The 19,249-nt window shown below is 40.6% G+C and overlaps 1 protein-coding gene across 1 annotated transcript in view; it reads left to right on the top strand.

Moving 5' to 3' along the window:
• The window catches only part of COL22A1 (collagen type XXII alpha 1 chain), a gene marked incomplete at its 5' end in the record, with an annotated part of 155,803 nt that overhangs the window by 98,804 nt on the left and 37,750 nt on the right, over positions 1-19,249 (top strand). Inside the window, 12 exons of the mRNA XM_039388338.1 lie at positions 423-476; positions 1,653-1,694; positions 3,555-3,587; positions 5,358-5,411; positions 5,788-5,841; positions 6,994-7,047; positions 9,241-9,294; positions 11,772-11,825; positions 13,136-13,240; positions 13,722-13,766; positions 16,043-16,120; positions 18,864-18,899. Of these exons, the coding sequence (XP_039244272.1) occupies positions 423-476; positions 1,653-1,694; positions 3,555-3,587; positions 5,358-5,411; positions 5,788-5,841; positions 6,994-7,047; positions 9,241-9,294; positions 11,772-11,825; positions 13,136-13,240; positions 13,722-13,766; positions 16,043-16,120; positions 18,864-18,899 (663 nt within the window). The remainder of the gene's footprint in view (positions 1-422; positions 477-1,652; positions 1,695-3,554; positions 3,588-5,357; positions 5,412-5,787; positions 5,842-6,993; positions 7,048-9,240; positions 9,295-11,771; positions 11,826-13,135; positions 13,241-13,721; positions 13,767-16,042; positions 16,121-18,863; positions 18,900-19,249) is intronic.

Genomic DNA, 19,249 nt, shown 5'->3' with positions numbered 1-19,249 from the left:
CACTTTGAGGAGTATCACATCATCCTTGTTAAGCAGCTCATGTTCAGAAGGCCAGGTTACATAGGCAAAAAATAATGTGAATAAATAAAATAGTATTTTGGATCTTAACTCCTATTCTGTTTCCTTTCTTGTCCAACTGGAAAAAAATCTTTTTTTTTTTTTAAACTGCATTAGGCAGTAGGATCTTCTACAAGTAAGTTATTTTAGGCTTGGTGCTTTCCTTTCCATGAACTCAGCTGATATTCATTGGTTTTGAAAATAATGTGGTTTTATGAAGCCACCTTCAAAATTTCACATTTTTAATTGCTTGCTCTACCTCTTGAAAGACAGGTAAGATAATTGAAAGTGTAAGATATCTTGGTGGGGCTGATGCAATCAAATCAAAATATGCATATTTCCTGCTTTCATTTCCCTGCTTTTAGGGAGAAAAAGGAAGAGATGGTTTCCCAGGAATGAAAGGTGAAAGGGGAGAAAAGGTAAGTCATTAAATGACCATGATATTCCTTAAATAAGAAGGAAAAGAGATGACGGGGTAGAGACAAGCGATAGAGGAGAGTATCTGAGGAGGATCAAAAGACTTTTAACTGAGCTTTACAGAGAAGCAGAAAAAATAGCTCTGTATGGGATGGAGACAATCATTTATTGAGCAATGCGAGCTGATGAAATTAAGGACAAATTCTTTAATCCAAGGAAACTTTATTTTATGATTGGATCATATACATGAGCCTGGAAACAAAGTCTAAAGAAGTTTTCTGTGCCTGCCTGAAATGCGATAGAACAATAATTTAAGGAACAGTTTAGTGAAAATGAGAGAACTAGACAAAATTTACATTCAAACCCTGTGAACATGAAGGTGAAGAGGAAGCACTGACCTTGCAGATGCTTGTGGATGTATGGCAAAAAAATTGCCCTCATCATAGCGGCAATAGCATTTAAGATGTGGGTACCACTTCCTTCTTCTTCCTAGGATACATCAGTCCTCAGTTTATCAGTGACTTTCACCATCTGTGGTCGTGGCAATTCTTTCATGGGTGGTCAGTTGACAACAGTGAAGCCCCTGAATCTCCTATATCTGGGAGGTTGACTGGTATTGTTTGTAGTTCTCAGCTTTGGAGTGTCAGGGGACTGATGTTTGTGGAGCACAGCCCACAGAAAGGTCAATGCCAGCTGCCAAACCCAGCGTATAGTTTTGACTCAAAAAATTAGGGGAACAACTGGGTTTAGAAACTTAAATATTTGATGAAAAATAGGATTTTTATTTTCCATCAATGAAAGAAGTTCAGCTAAAAGGTGGTTTTCAATCAAGATTTTTGATCAAATTTAATTTAAAAAGAAAATTAAGCTCCATATCCTACACTGGGTGGGGTAAGTTTAGAAATGAACTGTGAAGTCAGGTCAATGATAAAATCATAAAGTGATAAAGTCAACAAAGTGAGAATCCCGTGTGCAGCAAAACAAGGACAGCAGAATTTCTGACCAGAACACTGGGGTACATTCCACCCATCAGAGAAGTGCATTGGGATTTCCAGTGTCACTGAGCTGGTGGGTTGGGTCACATCTCATCTGGCAATGCTGCGTCTTCTAACAAGTAATGTTGAGTTTTATTCGGGCACCTTTTTATATCATTAGTTACGTTTTTCTCCTCTCTCCAGGGTGACACGGGCTCCCCTGGACCACCAGGCTTACCTGGAACAGTAAGTGAGATTGTGTTCAGTACTGTAAGAGTATTCAAGGCATCATCACATTTCCTCTGCACAAATTCCTCAGAAACAAATATGTTCAAGTTCATTACTTCTCTGAAGGAACTTTAGGACCTGTTTGCTCTGAAATTGTCTCCCTTTGCAATATCAGGATGCATTTGGTCTTCTTGTTTTTGGGGAAGGTTGTGCCTTCTTTTACCTCTTTGCAGATAGCAAATTTTTTATAACCTTGCTTTGTGATAGCACTTAAATTGATTTGTTTAGGAGCTGTGGGAGCTGTCTGAAGAAAATCACAGCTGAAAACAGGGAGTACATTCCTGCAGATTTTCCAGGGTGAGCTAGATTTTTTCCCACCTGGATCTCAGGATAAGACTGGTTCACTCAATGAACCAGTGAACAACAGCTTGTCTTCCTGGGGAATAATTCATCATTTTCCAGGAAGAGCAAAGGGTTTCACTTCTCACTGACATGAACTTTTGGGGTGGACCATTGAGCTCCAGAGATGATGCAGCCACTCAGAACTTCCCTGGCATATGATGCCATGCTGTGCTGTAATTCTAGAAAGATTCTCTCAACCCAGATTATTCTGAGTTCAACACTGGATCCAACACAGCAACCAGTCTGACCTGGCTGCCCATACACTTTCTGCTAATAAAAAAAAAAAAAAAACCAAAACAAAACCAACCCAACCAAAAACCAGGCCGTGAAGACACAAATTTATTGTTTTAAATATGAGCCTGAAAAATTACTTTTGGGAGCCTGAGTATAATTACAGTGATGTTCACTGGTGATTGAACCAGCAACCACTGAATGTAAATACACAAACCTCACAGTTCCCTCCAGCAAAATCGGAGTAAACACCTTGTAATAAACACTATCATTGCAACCAGAGGACTGATCCCAGTCACACATCCACCAAAAAATGACAGATATCTGCTTATCATCTCTGCTCACCACAGCTGGATACAGCTGCCAGAGATTATGGAGAAAGTTTGAATCAAGGTCTGTTGGTGAAAATCAAGGGCCTTGAGACCTTCAAGCAGCAATGGAGGAGGTGTTAGAATTTATTCCCTGACATTGGTTGGGCCTCTTCTGTCTGTGCCAAAGTATGCTTCATGTAAGAAAACTCCATGTGTATCACACAAGAATGACTCAATCACAATATCAAGGATAAGTCTGTCTTAGTAAAGGTGGAGAAGACAACTCACAAACATGGTACAGCATGGCTAGACACAGAGAAGACATACCTGACTGCACAAGTTCCTGTGTTTGTACAGAGAAATAATTTTTATTTCAGCTGTTAAAAGCACATGATGATTTTCACATATCTTCAGTTCTTCAAAGACTATTTTTTCTTCCTAATCTTATCAGCTTTTAAAAAAGATACTCTTTGTACAAAACTTTATCATTATTTTGTTGCTAGTCCTTCAGAATGACTATGTATTCCCTAAGAAAATGATGTTGAGATGTTATGTATATGGTATAAAGCAGAGAGAGAACACACCAAGGTCAACCTTGGTGTCAGGAAATTTAATAATATAGAAGATGGGTCCAAGTGGAAAAGTGAGCTGGAGATTACTAACAGTAAACTTGATAAAAAGGTTAAAGTTTCTTTTGTTTCATAGCAGTGGGTCCTACAGGATGTTTCTGAATTTATGCTCATATTTCAAATACTCTAGAAAATGTCTGATATTTGTGGGCTTGTTTCCAAACAGCCAGATGTTACAATGAGTTGCTAATTTATAAGCCTACTGGTGGATGTATGGAATGTGTAATCTGTAATGACAAGGAGAATACAAGCTATTACATTTCAAGAAAAATAGGCAATCCTTAACACTCTGGTTTCTGTTCCAGACAGCCTTCTTCACCCCACACCCCAGGATTCCTGTAAGTAACATCTCTAATAAACATGGCCTTTGGTTATCACCTCTTGTATTTGATAGACACACAGCACCTTAGTGTTTTCTGAGTTATTTAAATGTTTTCAGTAAAGAACTCAACTTGTGTCTGGTTCTGGGCATCTTCACCATTGTAACCAGCCATGATGAGAAGTCCAAAGCTGTTCTGGTAAGAGCAGCATTTAAACCAGCAGTGCCTGGAACACAGCTGTATGCTATCCCAGCCTCTTAAACCAAGCTTAAAATGAAGTTTCATTTCCTACTTGCAGCACATGATCTTTAAAGTCCCTTCCTATCCAAACCATTCTATGATTCTACAAAGTGATGATTCCTCTACACATGTCTGTGGCTGTTAGATTTTGCATTACTGTGCAGGTCAAGGACAAAGTGGAAGAAAGAAGAATACTAAAAAAACTTCCTCACTTTACCTGTTGAATTACTTATTCCCTTTGCAGTCTTGTTTTCCTGGTAATATGTGCCTTATTCCAACTCAGTAACACCATCCCTGCCTACAGTTGTACTGACTGTACTTTGTTGTTCTGCTGTCTCAAAAGAGTTTTGGGACTTGAAAGGTCATTATACAAAGCAGCTTCCAGGCACAACCATACAGATTTTCAGCTTTGGACCCTTTGCTTGAGCCACTTTAGGTGGACCTGTTATCTTTCTGAAGGACACTAGATGGCATCAGGGACTGCCTGGTTGAAAGTTCTTCTAACAGGATGCTACTTGTAGAGTAAAATTCCTCCCATTATTTATCACAGATGATAATATTTATTCATAAGGCATAATAAATACAAGCATAAGTAATATTTATGCAGATACATTTATTTTGTCTGTTAGAGAATCATTTGAAAATGGACTTTCAATTCCCAGGTGTTGTAGAAATGATTGGCAAATAGCTGATGTGAATAAAATTCAAGCTGATTTGTCTGGCTCTGCATTTGACTGATCACTATTCCTTGCATGTGTATGTAGCTAAAATCACTGATGTTCCTAGTCTTCCTTGATTGCATAATTGAAATACTTTTTATGATAAATAATGAATAAGTAATGATTGCTGTTGCCTGAATACATATGTTCATATCAATATATAAATATGCGTATTCATTTAGTGCCTAGTTTATTCCAGCTAGTTCCAGAATTATGTGCTTTCCGTTTCAATTTACAAAAAGCAGAAATGTGGATTTATTGATTATTGTACTAGAGCTCAGCACAAAGCTTAGGAACCTCTCTCTGAAGGCATCTTCAGTTTGCTGTAAGAAGGAAGAACAGGAATAAATTAATCCTATTAACCAGTGATGGTGGTGCATGAAATAACATACTGATATTGCAGGAGGGAGTGGAAGCTGCATGAATGTATGGAGATGTTAATAGAACCAAAGATCAGGAATAGCTGCGTAGTGCACACCTCTGGAAGTGCTTAAGATGAGACCCTGAACACCCCTCTCTTATAACTGGGATAGGGAACTCTCTGTATATGAGATCATACCCCCAGCAGGAGGATATATTTTATATGAGGGAAAAATTTTCTGCTTTTAAACTAAACATTTTAAACTAAACAAGAAGTCTAGACAGGAATCTCCAAGTCTTAGAGTAGCTTCTGTGAAGGACTTTTAGGTCTGATGAATCAAAACTGAAATCCCACTCTATGATAAATGGATAACTGATTGAAAGAGGCCTCTTACCAAACAGGACTAGTGTGATTTCCAGGCATGAAAACAACCTTTCTTTCTCTCTTTTTCTTGTTGTTTTATATCAGGGTGAACCTGGACCAAAAGGGGAGAAAGGAGATCGAGGAACCAGTGGAGAACCTGTAAGTACAGCCAAGAGTTTCTTCAGTTGGTTTTGAACTTTAGCAGTGAGAGCACATGAGAGATGCCTCTTTTGGAGGGAGAGGGGGGGACATGCTTATTCTATATTGGGATGCCTCTCTCATCAGAAATAGCCCCAGTGGTTCTTGTCTTTGTACTGTGGTGTGGCCCAGCTAAATTGTGCATTTGGCTACTGCATTTTTGTTCTGGACTGCTCTCATTCTGGAGTCCCCAGAAAAGACAGAGTTCTGCACAGTCACTTCTGTAAAAAGCACTCTTTCCTCTCTCAGTGGGAGGAGGGAGAATCATCTCCTTCTGCTCATGAGAAGAAACGAGCAGTTTCCTTCAGGTCCTTCACCTCTCCCTCTGTTTTTGCAGGGATTACCTGGGGTCCCAGGAAAACAAGGTGCCCCAGGACCTGCAGGAGTCCAGGTAAGAGAGCCCAGCCTTGAAGAAAGGCTTGACATGGCCAGAGAGGAGTGCCCTCAAGGTCTATATCACTGTAAACAATTCTTCCCCTATGTACTTGCAACCCATTTCTTCTTTGTAATTGTTAAAAGTTCGGGGACTTTTTTAGAGGTATTTACTCAGGTCAGGCATCAGGAGGAAAATCAGCTCAGGAATATGGTACTTCTGTAGCATGATCGGTATTGTCTGAGAGACTCCTTCCAACTTCATGATCCCTCAAGAGGGCACCTTGTACTGATGCCACAGGTCTCACAGATAAGTCACTGCAGTACATCATCAAAACATTGCAGAGCAGTTAGATTCAAGCCCAGTCCATTTGACCTTGAGTGAACTATGGCTCATGTGAAATGGTTGTATAGTCTTAATCATCTTCTGAATCTTTCTTGGCTCACACATGTTATTTCCAGGCATCACTGAGGTGTTTTCATGTTAACATGGGGAGGTGTTCACTCTGCCTTCATATGTGCTGTGCCCCAGCCATATCATCAGCAATATTTGGGCATCAACAGCTTAAACAGGTTAACAGCAGTCTTAGCATTCTGAAGAAAAAACTAAACAAACAAAACTATAATACCAGGTAACTTTTAACTAACAGCTGCTGAATGGGAGGACATTTCAGTGAGTAGAATTTGTCCTGCCAAAATTCTTCAGAAAGGGCCCTGTGATAGGTAGGACTAGGACAAACCTCTGCACAGGGATCTATTTTGACCATTTCTAAATTACTGATGTTTATTTTTGAGAACTGCAGGCAAATTTTCCTCTGTGAAGGGAGATGATTAGAGTTCAGCTGTAAATGAAATAGCTGGTATCCCTGTGGATAGGAAGGAATTTCACCTGGATAAATACCTGCAAGTTTCAGCATCCTGTGCTGAGAATCAGCCTCTGAGTTGATCAGCCATTAGTAATTCTTCTTAAGTCTCAGGGTTTTATTTTTATATTTTCTTTTCCTGCTGCATAGAAATCCGGGAGCTATTTCCTCAGCAGTTAACTTCTCTGTGAGTTGGTTAACAAAAACCATTGCCTAGTGCATATTTGGATATCATGAAGTCTTTTTGTCTGGCAGGCAGTCCCCTCCCATGTCTAATCAGCTGGTATCTCTCTCTTATTTTTGCACAGGGTGCAAAGGGGGAAAAAGGAGCCCGAGGAGAAGCTGGAGCCCCCGGAGAGACTGTGAGTAACTGCTTCCCTTGCAGCATTTTTCCCTGGCAGTAACACTCCTGAAGGGACACTGAAGTCAATGCCTTCCAGCTTTGGAGTCCCAGGCTGCTTGGACACAAGGCACATCCTAATCCACAGCTGGAAGAGTCACTGCTTGTGGGCAAACAGGCCCATCTGCACCAAACAAATCAATGCCTCAGTCAGCCCAGCTCGAAATTGTGCATCTCTTACTGGTGAAATCTCCCCTGTCTAACAGAACTCCCTTTTCTGGGTGAGGTCCTGGTGGAGCTGGTGACTGCACTGAGATATCAGCCCAGCCCAGGCAGGCAACTGGAGTAGGGAGATGCTCATCAGCAACCTGAATTGCTTTTTGATCACAGTTGCTTTCAGGCTTCCTCGTCAATTCTGATTTTTTTAATACCAGCTCATCCAGAGGACTCATCCCACAGCCCTTTTTGAGACGTGTTGTAGGGAGCGCTGCTGTTGCCTGGCTGTGTGCTAAGGAACAGTAAAGGATTTCAGTCCCTTTTTATTATTGTGAGAGCACATAAGACCTTTGTGGCTGAATAAGAGGGCACAGACTTTCTTTGCAAGCAGAGAAGGAAGAAAGCCTGAAGAACTTGTTGAAATAATGATTGAGATAGAGGATGCTTGTGATTGAGAGGAGGGAATAGGACTTTGAAATTATGCATCTTAGAGCACTGAAATTTCTTCCTCCACCTTTGTGTTCATGGTTTTCCTTCCTGGGCTGGTGCTTAGATGTTAGAGCATAGTATGAATAACACCAAGGTCGTAGGTTTGATCCCTGTATGGGCCATTCACTTAGGAGTTGGGATTGATGATTCTTGTGAGTCACAAGAATATTCTGTGATATTGTCCCTGAGCAGTGCTTTGACCCTAAACCCTGAACTACCTATTTCCAGCTCTCTTTCACTCTTGGTTGAAGAACCACTTAGTACTTTTGGGGAGGAATATAAAACAAAAAAGGGCAAAAAACATACCCCTTCCACCAAACCTACCCATTGATTTTACTTCCTTGTATACCCTCCTGACAAGGAGGATGTTAATGATATGGAAATGCAGGTATATAAAGGCACCTTCTTTTTTTGCCATCCTTTCACAGACTGCCCCTGCTCCAAGTATTTCTACTGACTCACAGACCAGCACCTGTAAATAACACAGAAATGAGGAAACCTTTAAACCTCTGCTATGAGGAAAGGCTGAGAGAATTGGGATTGTTCAGTCTGGGGAGGAGAAGGCTCTGGGGAGACATTAGAACCCCTTCCATCACCTAAAGAGGAACTGCAAGAGTCTGGAGAGGGACTTGTAACAAGGGCATGGAGTGATAGGACAAGGGGGAATGACTTTAAGATGAGAGTAGGTTTAGATTAGATACTAGGAAGAGATTCTTCACTATGAGAGTAGTGAGGCCCTGGCACAGGTTGCTCAGGGAAGTAGTGGATGCCCCATTCCTGGAAGTGCTGAAGACCAGGCAGTGTGAGACTTTGATCAACCTGGTCTAGTGGAAGGTGTCCTGCCCCTGGCAGGGGGTTGGAACAAGATAATGTTTAAGGTCCCTTTTAACCCAAATCTCTAATTTTATGAAATATCTGAATATAGCCCGGTAATCCCAAACATCATCTCTATGGAGACATAAATCACCAAACATATGTTCTCTAATGTTCCCTATGAATTTTTAAGGACACACATGGGTTTTCTGACCCTACAAAACTTTCACCTGCAAATGGAAGAGACCTATAATTCAGAACTATATATTCTCAATGATTTGGGATGTTCATCTGTTTAGTGCAAATGAGTGTTTTCAGGTTTTGTTGCCCAGAGCAAGGTGGAATTGTCAGCAAAGAATATTTTGTTGACCTGGATTTTTTTAATGATAAATCAACATAGTTTCCTCTGTTCTTTTGATGTTTCCGGCCCAGGCTTTTCTTCCTGCATCTCACCTAGATTTAGGATTTATTTTGGTGGAAGGTAGCTTTAAGCTCCCAAGGACAGCCTTCATCCATTTTGTATTGTTTCTTTCTTCTTTACATTAAAAAGTTTCTCACAAAGATGCTATTTTTTACTTTCTGCTTGTACAACACCTTGTCTGACATGAAATCCAGTCTCTCTTGGAACATCTTGTTCCTATGGTGATACAAGTTGTGACTTACATATGTACACACATACTTCATTTTCTCAAAACAGGGTGTGAGTGGACCAGCAGGGCCCCCAGGCCCAAGAGGCTTGCCAGGAAATGTGGTATGTATGCACCAGTGTATTTGTTTTCCCATCTGTGTCCTGATTTCTTTATTTAATGTGTTTAGTTTTCCCTTCCACGGGGATTACTATCAGGTTAAAAGACTGTGTTTCATTACACTAGTTTCTTACTGTTGAATGTTCGTGGTGTATCCATGAAACATCTCATTTCATTTTTAGCAAGAGGGAGGCATGGAGCTGCTTCATTCCTCACCAAAATGTCAAAAGCGATTTTTGCTACCAGCTCTTCAAGAGAAAAATTTCAATGGTTATTGTCTCTCTGGTTTTGTTCTCTTTGCCTTGTTTTCATTTGTCCTTTCCTATTGTAAACATGACTTCTTGATACAAAAATAGCATGGTAAACTCCCCTTTTTGTTATGAAAGCATGAAGGCATTTGATCCTACAATCAGAGCCTTGAAATCAATGTGGTGTCCCCCTTACCTCGGTAGATGTTCATCACTGTTATGAAGTCGTGCATGATAAAACTTCATGTAGGCAAAATCTTTGGACTAACTCTAATCCCAGCTCGACTAGTGCAATTTTCTTTCTAGTTCCTAAAGTTCTCTGGATTTAGCCTGGAGTAGATGAAAAACACCATTTAGACCTCATAATATATATATATTATATATATATAATATATGTGCTTGATAAGTTCTCTATCAACCTGCACCCCAGGAAGTCTTCCATCATCCCCATATCACCATTGGCCAGTCAGAGCTCAAATCAGTCCAGCAGTTTAATTACCTAGGTAGTCTCATCTCCTCAGATGGTAAGATTGACAGAGAGATAGACAACAGGTTAGCAAAGGCATATAGTACCCTCAGAAAGCTTCATAAAAGAGTTTGGTGAAATAAACATTTGAAGAAAAGTACAAAGATCAGTGTTTACAGAGCCACAGTGCTGTCTACTCTCTTATACGGATCTGAATCATGGGTCATCTACCGCCACCACCTGCGTCTCTTAGAACGCTTCCATCAACGCTGCCTCCGTACAATCCTAAACATCCACTGGTCAGATTATGTGACCAAATACATCTGTTCTAGAGCAAGCAGCAGTCACAAGTATTGAGGCCATGTTGCTGAGAACACAGCTGCGTTGGGCAGGGCACGTCTCCAGGATGAAGGACCACCGCCTCCCTAAGATCTTGCTTTATGGTGAACTTGCCACTGGCTGCCACAAGAGAGGAGCCCCAAAGAGAAGATACAAGGACTCCCTGAAACAACATCTCAGCCTTGGCCATATTGATCAACATAACTGGTCTACTCTGGCCTCCAATCGGGAGACCTGGAGACACACCATCTATAACGCTGCTGATGCTTTTGAGAACACACGCAGGATCACCCTTGAGGAGAAAAGGCAACGCAGAAAAAATTGTGCCCTGCAGAATTTACCACCTAAGGAGTCTTTCTGCTGTACCTTTTGCAAGAGGACATGCCTATCTCGCATTGACCTTTTTAACCACCAGTGCGCTTGTAGCAAACGTGGGTAGAGCCCTTCCCAAGTCTTCGTTTGCGAAGCCTGGCCACGATGATGAATATATGTGCTCGATACAATGTATTCGAGCATAGTGGTTTAGCACAGAGGGCTCTTCGAGCCAGAGTTTATTACCTGAGCAATCCAAGACAACCTAAATTGCCTTTCTACTAATTGTTAAGATACATTTGATTTAATTGTATCAATTTAATGATTTAATTTCAAATTGAAAAGCGATGTTGAAAATTAAGACCTTTTTCAATTTCATATTCCGTTAAACAAACTTCTATACCAATAATACCAATATATTACCTATAAAAGCTAATATAGTAGGAAACTATTTTTAGTGGTGCAGAAAGGAAAATAATTATCACATCCATTCTGAGGTCAATCCATTCTTAATGGTGCCAAGACATGATTTCACATCTTAAAATGGAGTACCACTCCAAAATGTGTTTTGGTGAGTTAGGAAGTTACAGTATCTAATTTAGAGCTCTAAATCATCTATATTTTGACGTGGAATCCTTTGAGAACTGCCAAGATGTGAAAAGGATCGAAAACTGAAATAGAGGATAAAATGAACATAGCTATGTTTCCCAATATTTGGCTTTGGAGAGCAGTAGCCATAAAAAAATTAATACTGGGAGGATTTTGGCTTCTCTGATGACTGGGGGGTTGTTCGTAATGGATCAGAAACTGCTGAGGGTTTCACAAAATGAAATAGAAAGTTACTAGTAGAAGCAGAATGCACAAATCTAGGATTAGGTCTATTTCTGCTTTTACTGTTCAACTCCCCTTTGTATTGAAAAAAAATCCTCCTTTAAGGACCTGGCACACAGCTCTTCTGCGGTGTTCTCTGGATTACAGGTTGTCTGTACTGGGAAATGTAGAGCTGATACTAATCCTTGAGATAGATTGTACTGAACACGCAGGTCTGCCCCTTTGCTTTAGGATCAAATACTGCCTACAAAGAAACTTTTAAGCTTTAAAGTTCTTTTCTCTCCAGGGTGTGCCTGGAGGCCCTGGACTGCCAGGGAAGGCAGGAGAAAAAGGGGAAAGGGTGAGTTTGTTCTTTGATGGATTTGATTCTCTTTTTCTTGGGCATTTTAAGTAACTGGGACAGAAGCAGTCTGAACTGGGAAATTATTTCATAGGTTCATGTACGGTTAAGACACATGGGCTCATTAGATCATCTTGTCTGAACTCTATTACATGTGCTATAAGGTTTTCACCTTGTTGCAGCTTTATAATTTACCTAATAAACCACCAAGATACGACTGGATAGAGTGAAGCCACTGGTAAACATTTTGAAATTATGACCTTCTGCTGTCCTCATTGCCTGACAAGACCTGGCATTTGGTGTTTTAAGAAACTCCTATTCATCACTGTGAATCCAAAGCTGGAAGGAAAAGTGTCTTTCATGATTAGAAAACAGATTTCTGCTTACCTGATAAACTGTTATAACTGTACCATTAGTTCAGCTTTCCAGTGCAGTCTTGCTTACACTTTGCCTGCTTTGCCTCAGTCTTATGTCCCATCTCATGGGCTTTCTGAGGTCAGGGGTTGGTGATTTGGTCATGCACTGCACCCTGCCCAGAATGCTGGAGTAGGAATGATTAATTGGAAACATGGCCCCATATATGCATATATTTGGGGCTTAAAAGGGAATGAATCCCAGCCCCTTCTGTCAAATCTTCTTCCACCTCAGGGTCAGGCAGGGACCAAGGGTGCTCTCATACAGCATTGTGGATAGAGTGAGAAAGAAGCAACAATATATTTTATTGATATAAGACACTGAGTTAACAAAGTTCAATGGTAAATGCCACATTGGTTTAACAAGATTCAATGCAAGTACTCTTGATTATTTACTGCATAAAGGACAGAGTCAGACAGAACAGTAAGGGAGACCCTTCCATTGAGTCATGAGGTTCAGGAAGGATCCCCTTGTGTTCTAAAGTCCTCAGAGGGGAATTTAGGTGTGGCTGGACCCAGACTTAGTCATAAACTTGGTCAACTTTTTGTGTAAAGGATTATATGTGTGCAGCCAATTCTTTATATAATTTATCTAAGGTTTCAAAGTTTCAACATACTTATTCCCAATTCATTTACTGAGTGTCTGATGTGCTAACATGGCAATTTGAGGTCTGTTTGAAGTTTGAAGTCTCCTTTTTCTTTCCTTAAGGGAAATTACAAGTGCCTTGAGATTATTGAAGGGAAACACTTTCTATAAAAGAGTGTTTCCTATGATACCAAAAGGAAACCATAAGAGAAAGCTAGAAAAAAGACATATCTTTCAGCCTCAGTGAAAGACCTGAGACAGGAATGGTCTTTATTAGTCTACTAAGAGTTCTGATGGATTGTCTTCTACAGGGTGATCCTGGAAAAGAAGGAAAAGTGGGCTTTCCTGGGCCACCTGGTGTGCCAGGGCCTGCTGGAGAGCCAGGTTTGCCTGGGAAGGGTAAAGATGGAGCACCGGTAAGTCCAGCTGGCAAGCTTTGTGCTTGAGTAGTTCAACATGAGACAGACAGGCAAGACTTCTGCAGGAGAACAGTGGATTTACCAGAATCCATGAAAGGCCTGGCTGTGCAAAATGCCCCAGATCATAGCACTGCATCTAAAATGGCAGAGAGAACTAAAGCTGTATTTCTGAACATTGAACCCCTTTTGATGTGCTGTGGTGGCCCCTGAAAATGAAGACCTCCACGAGGAGTAGCCATTGACCTTGTGACCAGTAAAAAAATTATTAGCTTGGTGGAAGGTCCCTAAAAGCATTTAATTCTATCCAAGTTAGCTGATGATTTAATTTGCTTGCATGTTGTCAGTAAGATACTGCCAGGATGGTGTTTAGGATGGGGTGGGGGCTGGTGGTGGTACTTGCTGCAGGGACTATATCAAAGTCCAGGCTCCTGTTTGGCTGGATGGTGACTGTTTTCTTGTTTTGCCTCCACCACTTTAGGGGGAAAGAGGACCACCAGGCTTACCAGGACCCTTCGGACATAAGGTGATCATGGAATTCTTTGTGCAGTGCTACTCTCAATCATTTGAACTGGAAAAAAATTATGGTGAAAATATGGTCTTTTTTCCCCTGGAAAATTGAGTTTGTGAAGCTTTCACTCAAAAACGCAGTCCTAGACTTTTAGGAGCTCCCTTTCTCTATTATTCCATTATGTCTGTTGATGTAGATACTAAGATATAAATTGGCTGTGTACACTTTGCACATTTAAAATTTCCTTCAGCATAATGTGAATTCAACACAGACTAAGGGCTAAATGCACATTTTTTTCAGGGAAACTGTAATTGGACCCTTTAATCCATACTGCTAGAGAGACATTGCATGGCTCAAGGATGATCTACTCTTGAGACTACTTGTCAGCCCCTCAAAGAGCATTCTTCCATAGCACTCCTTCCCTTCACCTCTCCAGGGAGGTGTGAATTATTTTCCAGTGGGACCAAACAGTCTTGGTTTGCCCTCATATATCATAGTTAAGGCAAAAACTAACTAGTTGATGAGGTTAATGACAGTAATTTCTTCTGCTGAAAGTATTGCGTATTCCCTTACAAGTGCACAGCAAATAGAGAAAGGAACAAACCAGCAAAAACCTTTGCTTCTGGAAGCATCTGGATTGTACTTGAATCTCCAATAAAACATATCAGAAATTTCCCTCTTTGAATTGACCATGTCCTGATCTGGATTGGATGAAGAATAGGATGTTCAAAGAGATTCTGTAAATGTTATAAGGAAGATTATAGCATTATGAGACTCAATCCAACTAGGTTCCACACTTTTGAAATAACCAAACTGCTATGAATATTTCTTTCTATTTTGCTGCATTTTGTATAAATGCATTGTAGCCTGTTGTATATATCTTTGACAGTTCAGACCACACACACTACACCCACAAAGACACACACAAATAGACAGAGAATTAACATAAAAGTCAGAAAAAAAACACTAAAAGCAATCTCATGAAATATTCTATTCAATATCCACAGAAGAAGGTAAGAATCTTAATTGTGCACAGAAAATACTATTGAACTTTTTGTATTGAAGTTATCTTCTTGAATAAAATAGCAGAGAAGGGATCTGCTGAAGTGTTTGAACTAATCAGAATATAATTTTTCTCACTGTCCTAGCAGTATTGTTTCTTGATGGAATAAGATTAGTTTAAGAAGAAAGGAAGGGAAAAAATAGGAGCTATTGTAGATGGAAATTTGGGTGGGCAGAATCCACAGGTAACAATTTTTGTATCATGGCTCTTTCTATACAGCTAGAAATAATGTAATAATAAATGGCATAAATGAGATTCATTTTTATAAATTTACTAAAAATGTGAGATCACATCTTACACCTGCAATGCAATCCATAAAAGTCTTATTGATTTCTCCTTATAACTAGAAAACAGATGTTAAAGTATTGTAACTGAATTCTTTCTTAGCCCTCTGTCTGCAGTGTCCATTGAACAGAGTCAGGTTGTTTTCTGTGCTAATCAGGTTTTACTTCAAAAATCCTGTTTTCTAGAGTGGAGGGCTCTCCTTTTGTAGTACAGTGCTCAAGAGAGAGTGGTAAAAGTGTGGAATTATTTTTCACCAGAAGAATTTCATACGCTACTGTGAGTAGGTCTATGCTGGTAAAGGAAAGGAGTACATTAAGATGTAATAAAACACCCTTAATTCTGTCTTCCCCAGATAAGCAATCTGTATTTGGCAATTTTTGTGACTTAGCCATCTACCATAGAAACAGAGAGAGCCAAAAGTGTATTATAGTGCTTAGTGCTTCCCCAAGCCAAGGAGAGTTCCTGATACCCCGATGAAGTCACTGTCACTGGAAGTATTCAGGAGGCATCTGGATGTGGCTCTTGGGAATATAGTTTAGAGGTGATTAAGGTGGTCTTGGGTTCATGGTTGGACTAGATGGTCTTGAAGGTCTCTTCCAACCTTGATGATTCTGTGAAATGCTGGGAATTGGATGCTGTGCACTAAAATAAAAGAAAAATAGTTACAGAGGTTGTGTTCCCACTCACATATGACGTGTCACACTCTGATGTTGTGTGAGTGCTCTCAGAGATGGGCTGGGGCTCCTGTGATAGAAGAGAACAGTTTTCTTGGCATGATGAGACATTAACTGTGCCAGGTCACCCTTCCTGCCACAGCCTGATATTGTTCCTCTGTGGGCAGAATCGGGTCAGGACGTATCAGTGCGACGTTCTACAACCTGATTACATTTCAGCACATTTTCTCATCAGTGCACAAAGCCTTTAAATTCTTCCTTTTTTTCAGGGTGAAAGGGGAGCTCCTGGCCTACCTGGACAGCCAGGAGACAGAGGTGTGCCAGGAATCGGCCTGGCTGGACCTCCTGTAAGTAGCAGATTCTGCTGCAACCTGTAACAAGGTGAAAAATTACCCATTGCCACCTAAGGAATGTGTTGCCTGTGCTCAGCTGTGCCTGTGGGCACATCTTACCTTCTAAAGCTGCAAATTTCAGACTAGTCCAGAGACTGCCATTTGTGGCTCAGATATCACACAACTGTTGTTGAGGGCTCCTAATGTATTCAGTTTTAGTTGAAACCAAGAGGTAGAAAAACTGCTATTGGAATTATTAGTATCACTGGCTGTCACTCCTGAATTTTCTGCATCATCCTGACACGCTGGCTGTGGATGTGAGTGGAGATCTGTGCTGAGCCAGCAGCTCTGGTGTACTGGACAGATGTAACCTTGCTGTTACCCTGTTTGGAGGGATGACTGTGACACACATGCCCACATCAGTGACGTAATGACACTCTGATAGTAAAATACAAAATCAGATTGCTTAAATTGCTATGTTCCAAAAGGGCCATCATACCCATAATTTCCCACAAACATTTAGTTAGTTGGACCCCATCTGGCTCCGCCCTCATCTCCTGCATATTAGTAGGTCACAAGGTGTCTCTGAGACTCTGCTCTGGAAAATTCAAATTTTCCCATTTCTGGGGTTTGATCACTCCAGTACTTCTTATGCACAACTCCTCTTGAGATGAGGGAGATTTGGGAGTGTTGTGGCTGTAGCCCTGCCCAGAGACCTCCAGATTTGCACTGAATTTGCTACTGAAATATGTTCTGGAGAAAGCAAACTCTTTTTCTAGCTATAATTACTAGAAGACATCTGAAACCTTGCATTCTTTTATTCTTTTACAATACCTTGTACATGCCATGATCCTGTACCAATCAGTAAATGTTTGGCTATCAATGCTCTGTTTATCTAGATATAATTTTCCCAGTCAGTACAGGGAATTGCCTTGAAATGACAAGTCGTATTGCTTGGTAATACTGACACTTAATATTTGCTTACACCATGTTGAATTCTATCTTAGTTAAAGCAGATTGGGTCAGTCATGTTTCACACTGTGACTGTGTCATGGCCTTCATGGTAGTCATGGGGTTACCAATGACTGAAGATTAGCTGGGTGTCATTTGTTAAGATTTATCTAAACAGCAGTGGTGTTCCTGCATTTCTTAGTGTTCAGTCATTAATATTAAATCTAAAATTAAGTTAACAAGTGAGTATCTGGCTTGTTGGAAAGTCACTAGCTTGTGGGTGGTTCTTAATCACAGATTTTTAGATTCAGTACAGGGTTAAATGAGTTCACTTCTGCATCCTGATGTACACAAGATGACAAAGTTATTCTTCATTGGGGCTTTAGCATCCTCGTATCCTGGAAAACAAATGACTAAGAACTTGACTACAAATGCAGAGATCACTTGTCTCACACCAGTAGATTGCTTTTGTTTTGTGTCATTGTTATTTGCCCACTGTCAGGATGTATAGCCACCTACACACCACACTCTCATATAAGTTTAATTTATTTAATCTGCCTCATTAAATACTTAAAAAAACCGCCACAAAAACAAATGACGACTATAATGGTTTTTTTTCCACTGCTTTTTCTATCATAACCTTAGGTCCAGTGCACAGACTCTGGATTTTATAAAAACCACTGCATAACCCCGAATCTATCAGGCTGAATCCCACAGAAAAAAAAAATCGAACAAAAAACCAGAATAAAATCAGTGGAGCTGCTTCAGAGCATATTGTACACTGAATTAAAAGTGTCAGTCTCTACTCTTTTAGCAATGTAACAAAATTGTGTTTATAATACTTCAGCTTCAGAGCTGCAAGCCAGCCACTCTTTTTAATTGAAAAACTCTCCCTATTTCCTACTGTGCCCTTTACCTCTCTCAGGCTTTGTTCCCTGCACAAAGAGTATATATAGATGAGGATTTTTTTTTACCTTATCTGTTAAAGTATTGAGTTACAATTGACATAACACTGAGCCATAAACTCAAGCATTAGCAGTGTGTTCTTCCCGACAGAAGAGGGGACTACTTGGAGAACTGGGGTGAATTCACATGTTTATGCTGAAGTTGCCCAATGGGTCTGTGTGCTGAATAAGTAGAAAGGTTTCCATCTTGCCCTGCTTTGCCCTGTTGATATTACCATGGGATCAGAATTATGCATTCAGCTGTTGCTTGAGTGCAGCATTAAGGTGTCGTGCACGGAGGACTGTATGAGGATTAGTGAGTTACTGTGCCTGAAACAGGAAGAAAAAGGAGAGGAGTTATAGTGTGAGCCAGTTAATTCAAACACAGCCCCAAGGATGTGAGGATAAGCCTTGTTTTGTGTGTGTTTGGGATACCAGATTGATTCATCTGTGCTGGATACAGGTACTGCACCACTTCTGTGGTGTTCCTTCAGAAGTGAGTACTTTCTAGTACCTCACTCTACTCAGCTGCTCCTTTTTAAGTTGCATCCCCAAACAGATAGAATATACAAGACCACTAGACTTCTTGCTTTGATCTAAACTGAAGAGCTCAGAGGTCCTATGGGATGTCCCAGCCCAACAGATGTTGTGTTTCTGTGTGGTTCTGTGTCCCCAGAGCTGGCCAGGGGCAAGGCTGAGCATGGATTGTCAAAGGGCATATTCAGTGCACACACACACTCCTGTGCACAGCCACGTAGACCAATGCAGAAAATAATCCCTTAATACTTCAGGACCCTCCCTGATCAGACAAAGGGGGATGTTAATTTTAGGTGGTTTTATTGCTGTGTCTTTTCTGTTTGCAGGGCCCTGCAGGACCCCCAGGAGACAAAGGGTCACTGGTACAGTATGTCTTTCTAGCTATACCCAAATTTTATGGGGAGGGGGGTAACCATAGTAAATGTGTTTCTACCAGTGATTTCATGAAGGTATATGTAATTATTTTGGTTTTGCCTGAGAGTTGGTCACAGAGTGGCTGACCCTCCAAAGGGGACTTGTGCATTACCAGGTCCTTGTCTCCTATGTTGTGAGAAAGAGTTGATTGAGAGTCTTGGCCTGGGGACAACTTTTCCTTATGTGTCAATAATCCTACAGGAGAAAGATTCAGTTACTTTTTCACCCTTCATTCAAAAAATTATATCAAGGCACATAATTCAGGGCACACTTCTATGCCTTGTAGCCACAGCCTCAA

The sequence above is a fragment of the Pipra filicauda genome, unplaced genomic scaffold, assembly GCF_003945595.2.
Source record: "Pipra filicauda isolate LSUMZ 115617 unplaced genomic scaffold, ASM394559v2 scaffold634_size201327_pilon, whole genome shotgun sequence".
In the NCBI taxonomy this organism is placed as follows: Eukaryota; Metazoa; Chordata; class Aves; order Passeriformes; family Pipridae; genus Pipra; species Pipra filicauda.
The sequence above is the reverse complement of the archived record's forward strand: the minus strand, read 5'-3'. Positions and strand labels throughout refer to the sequence as shown.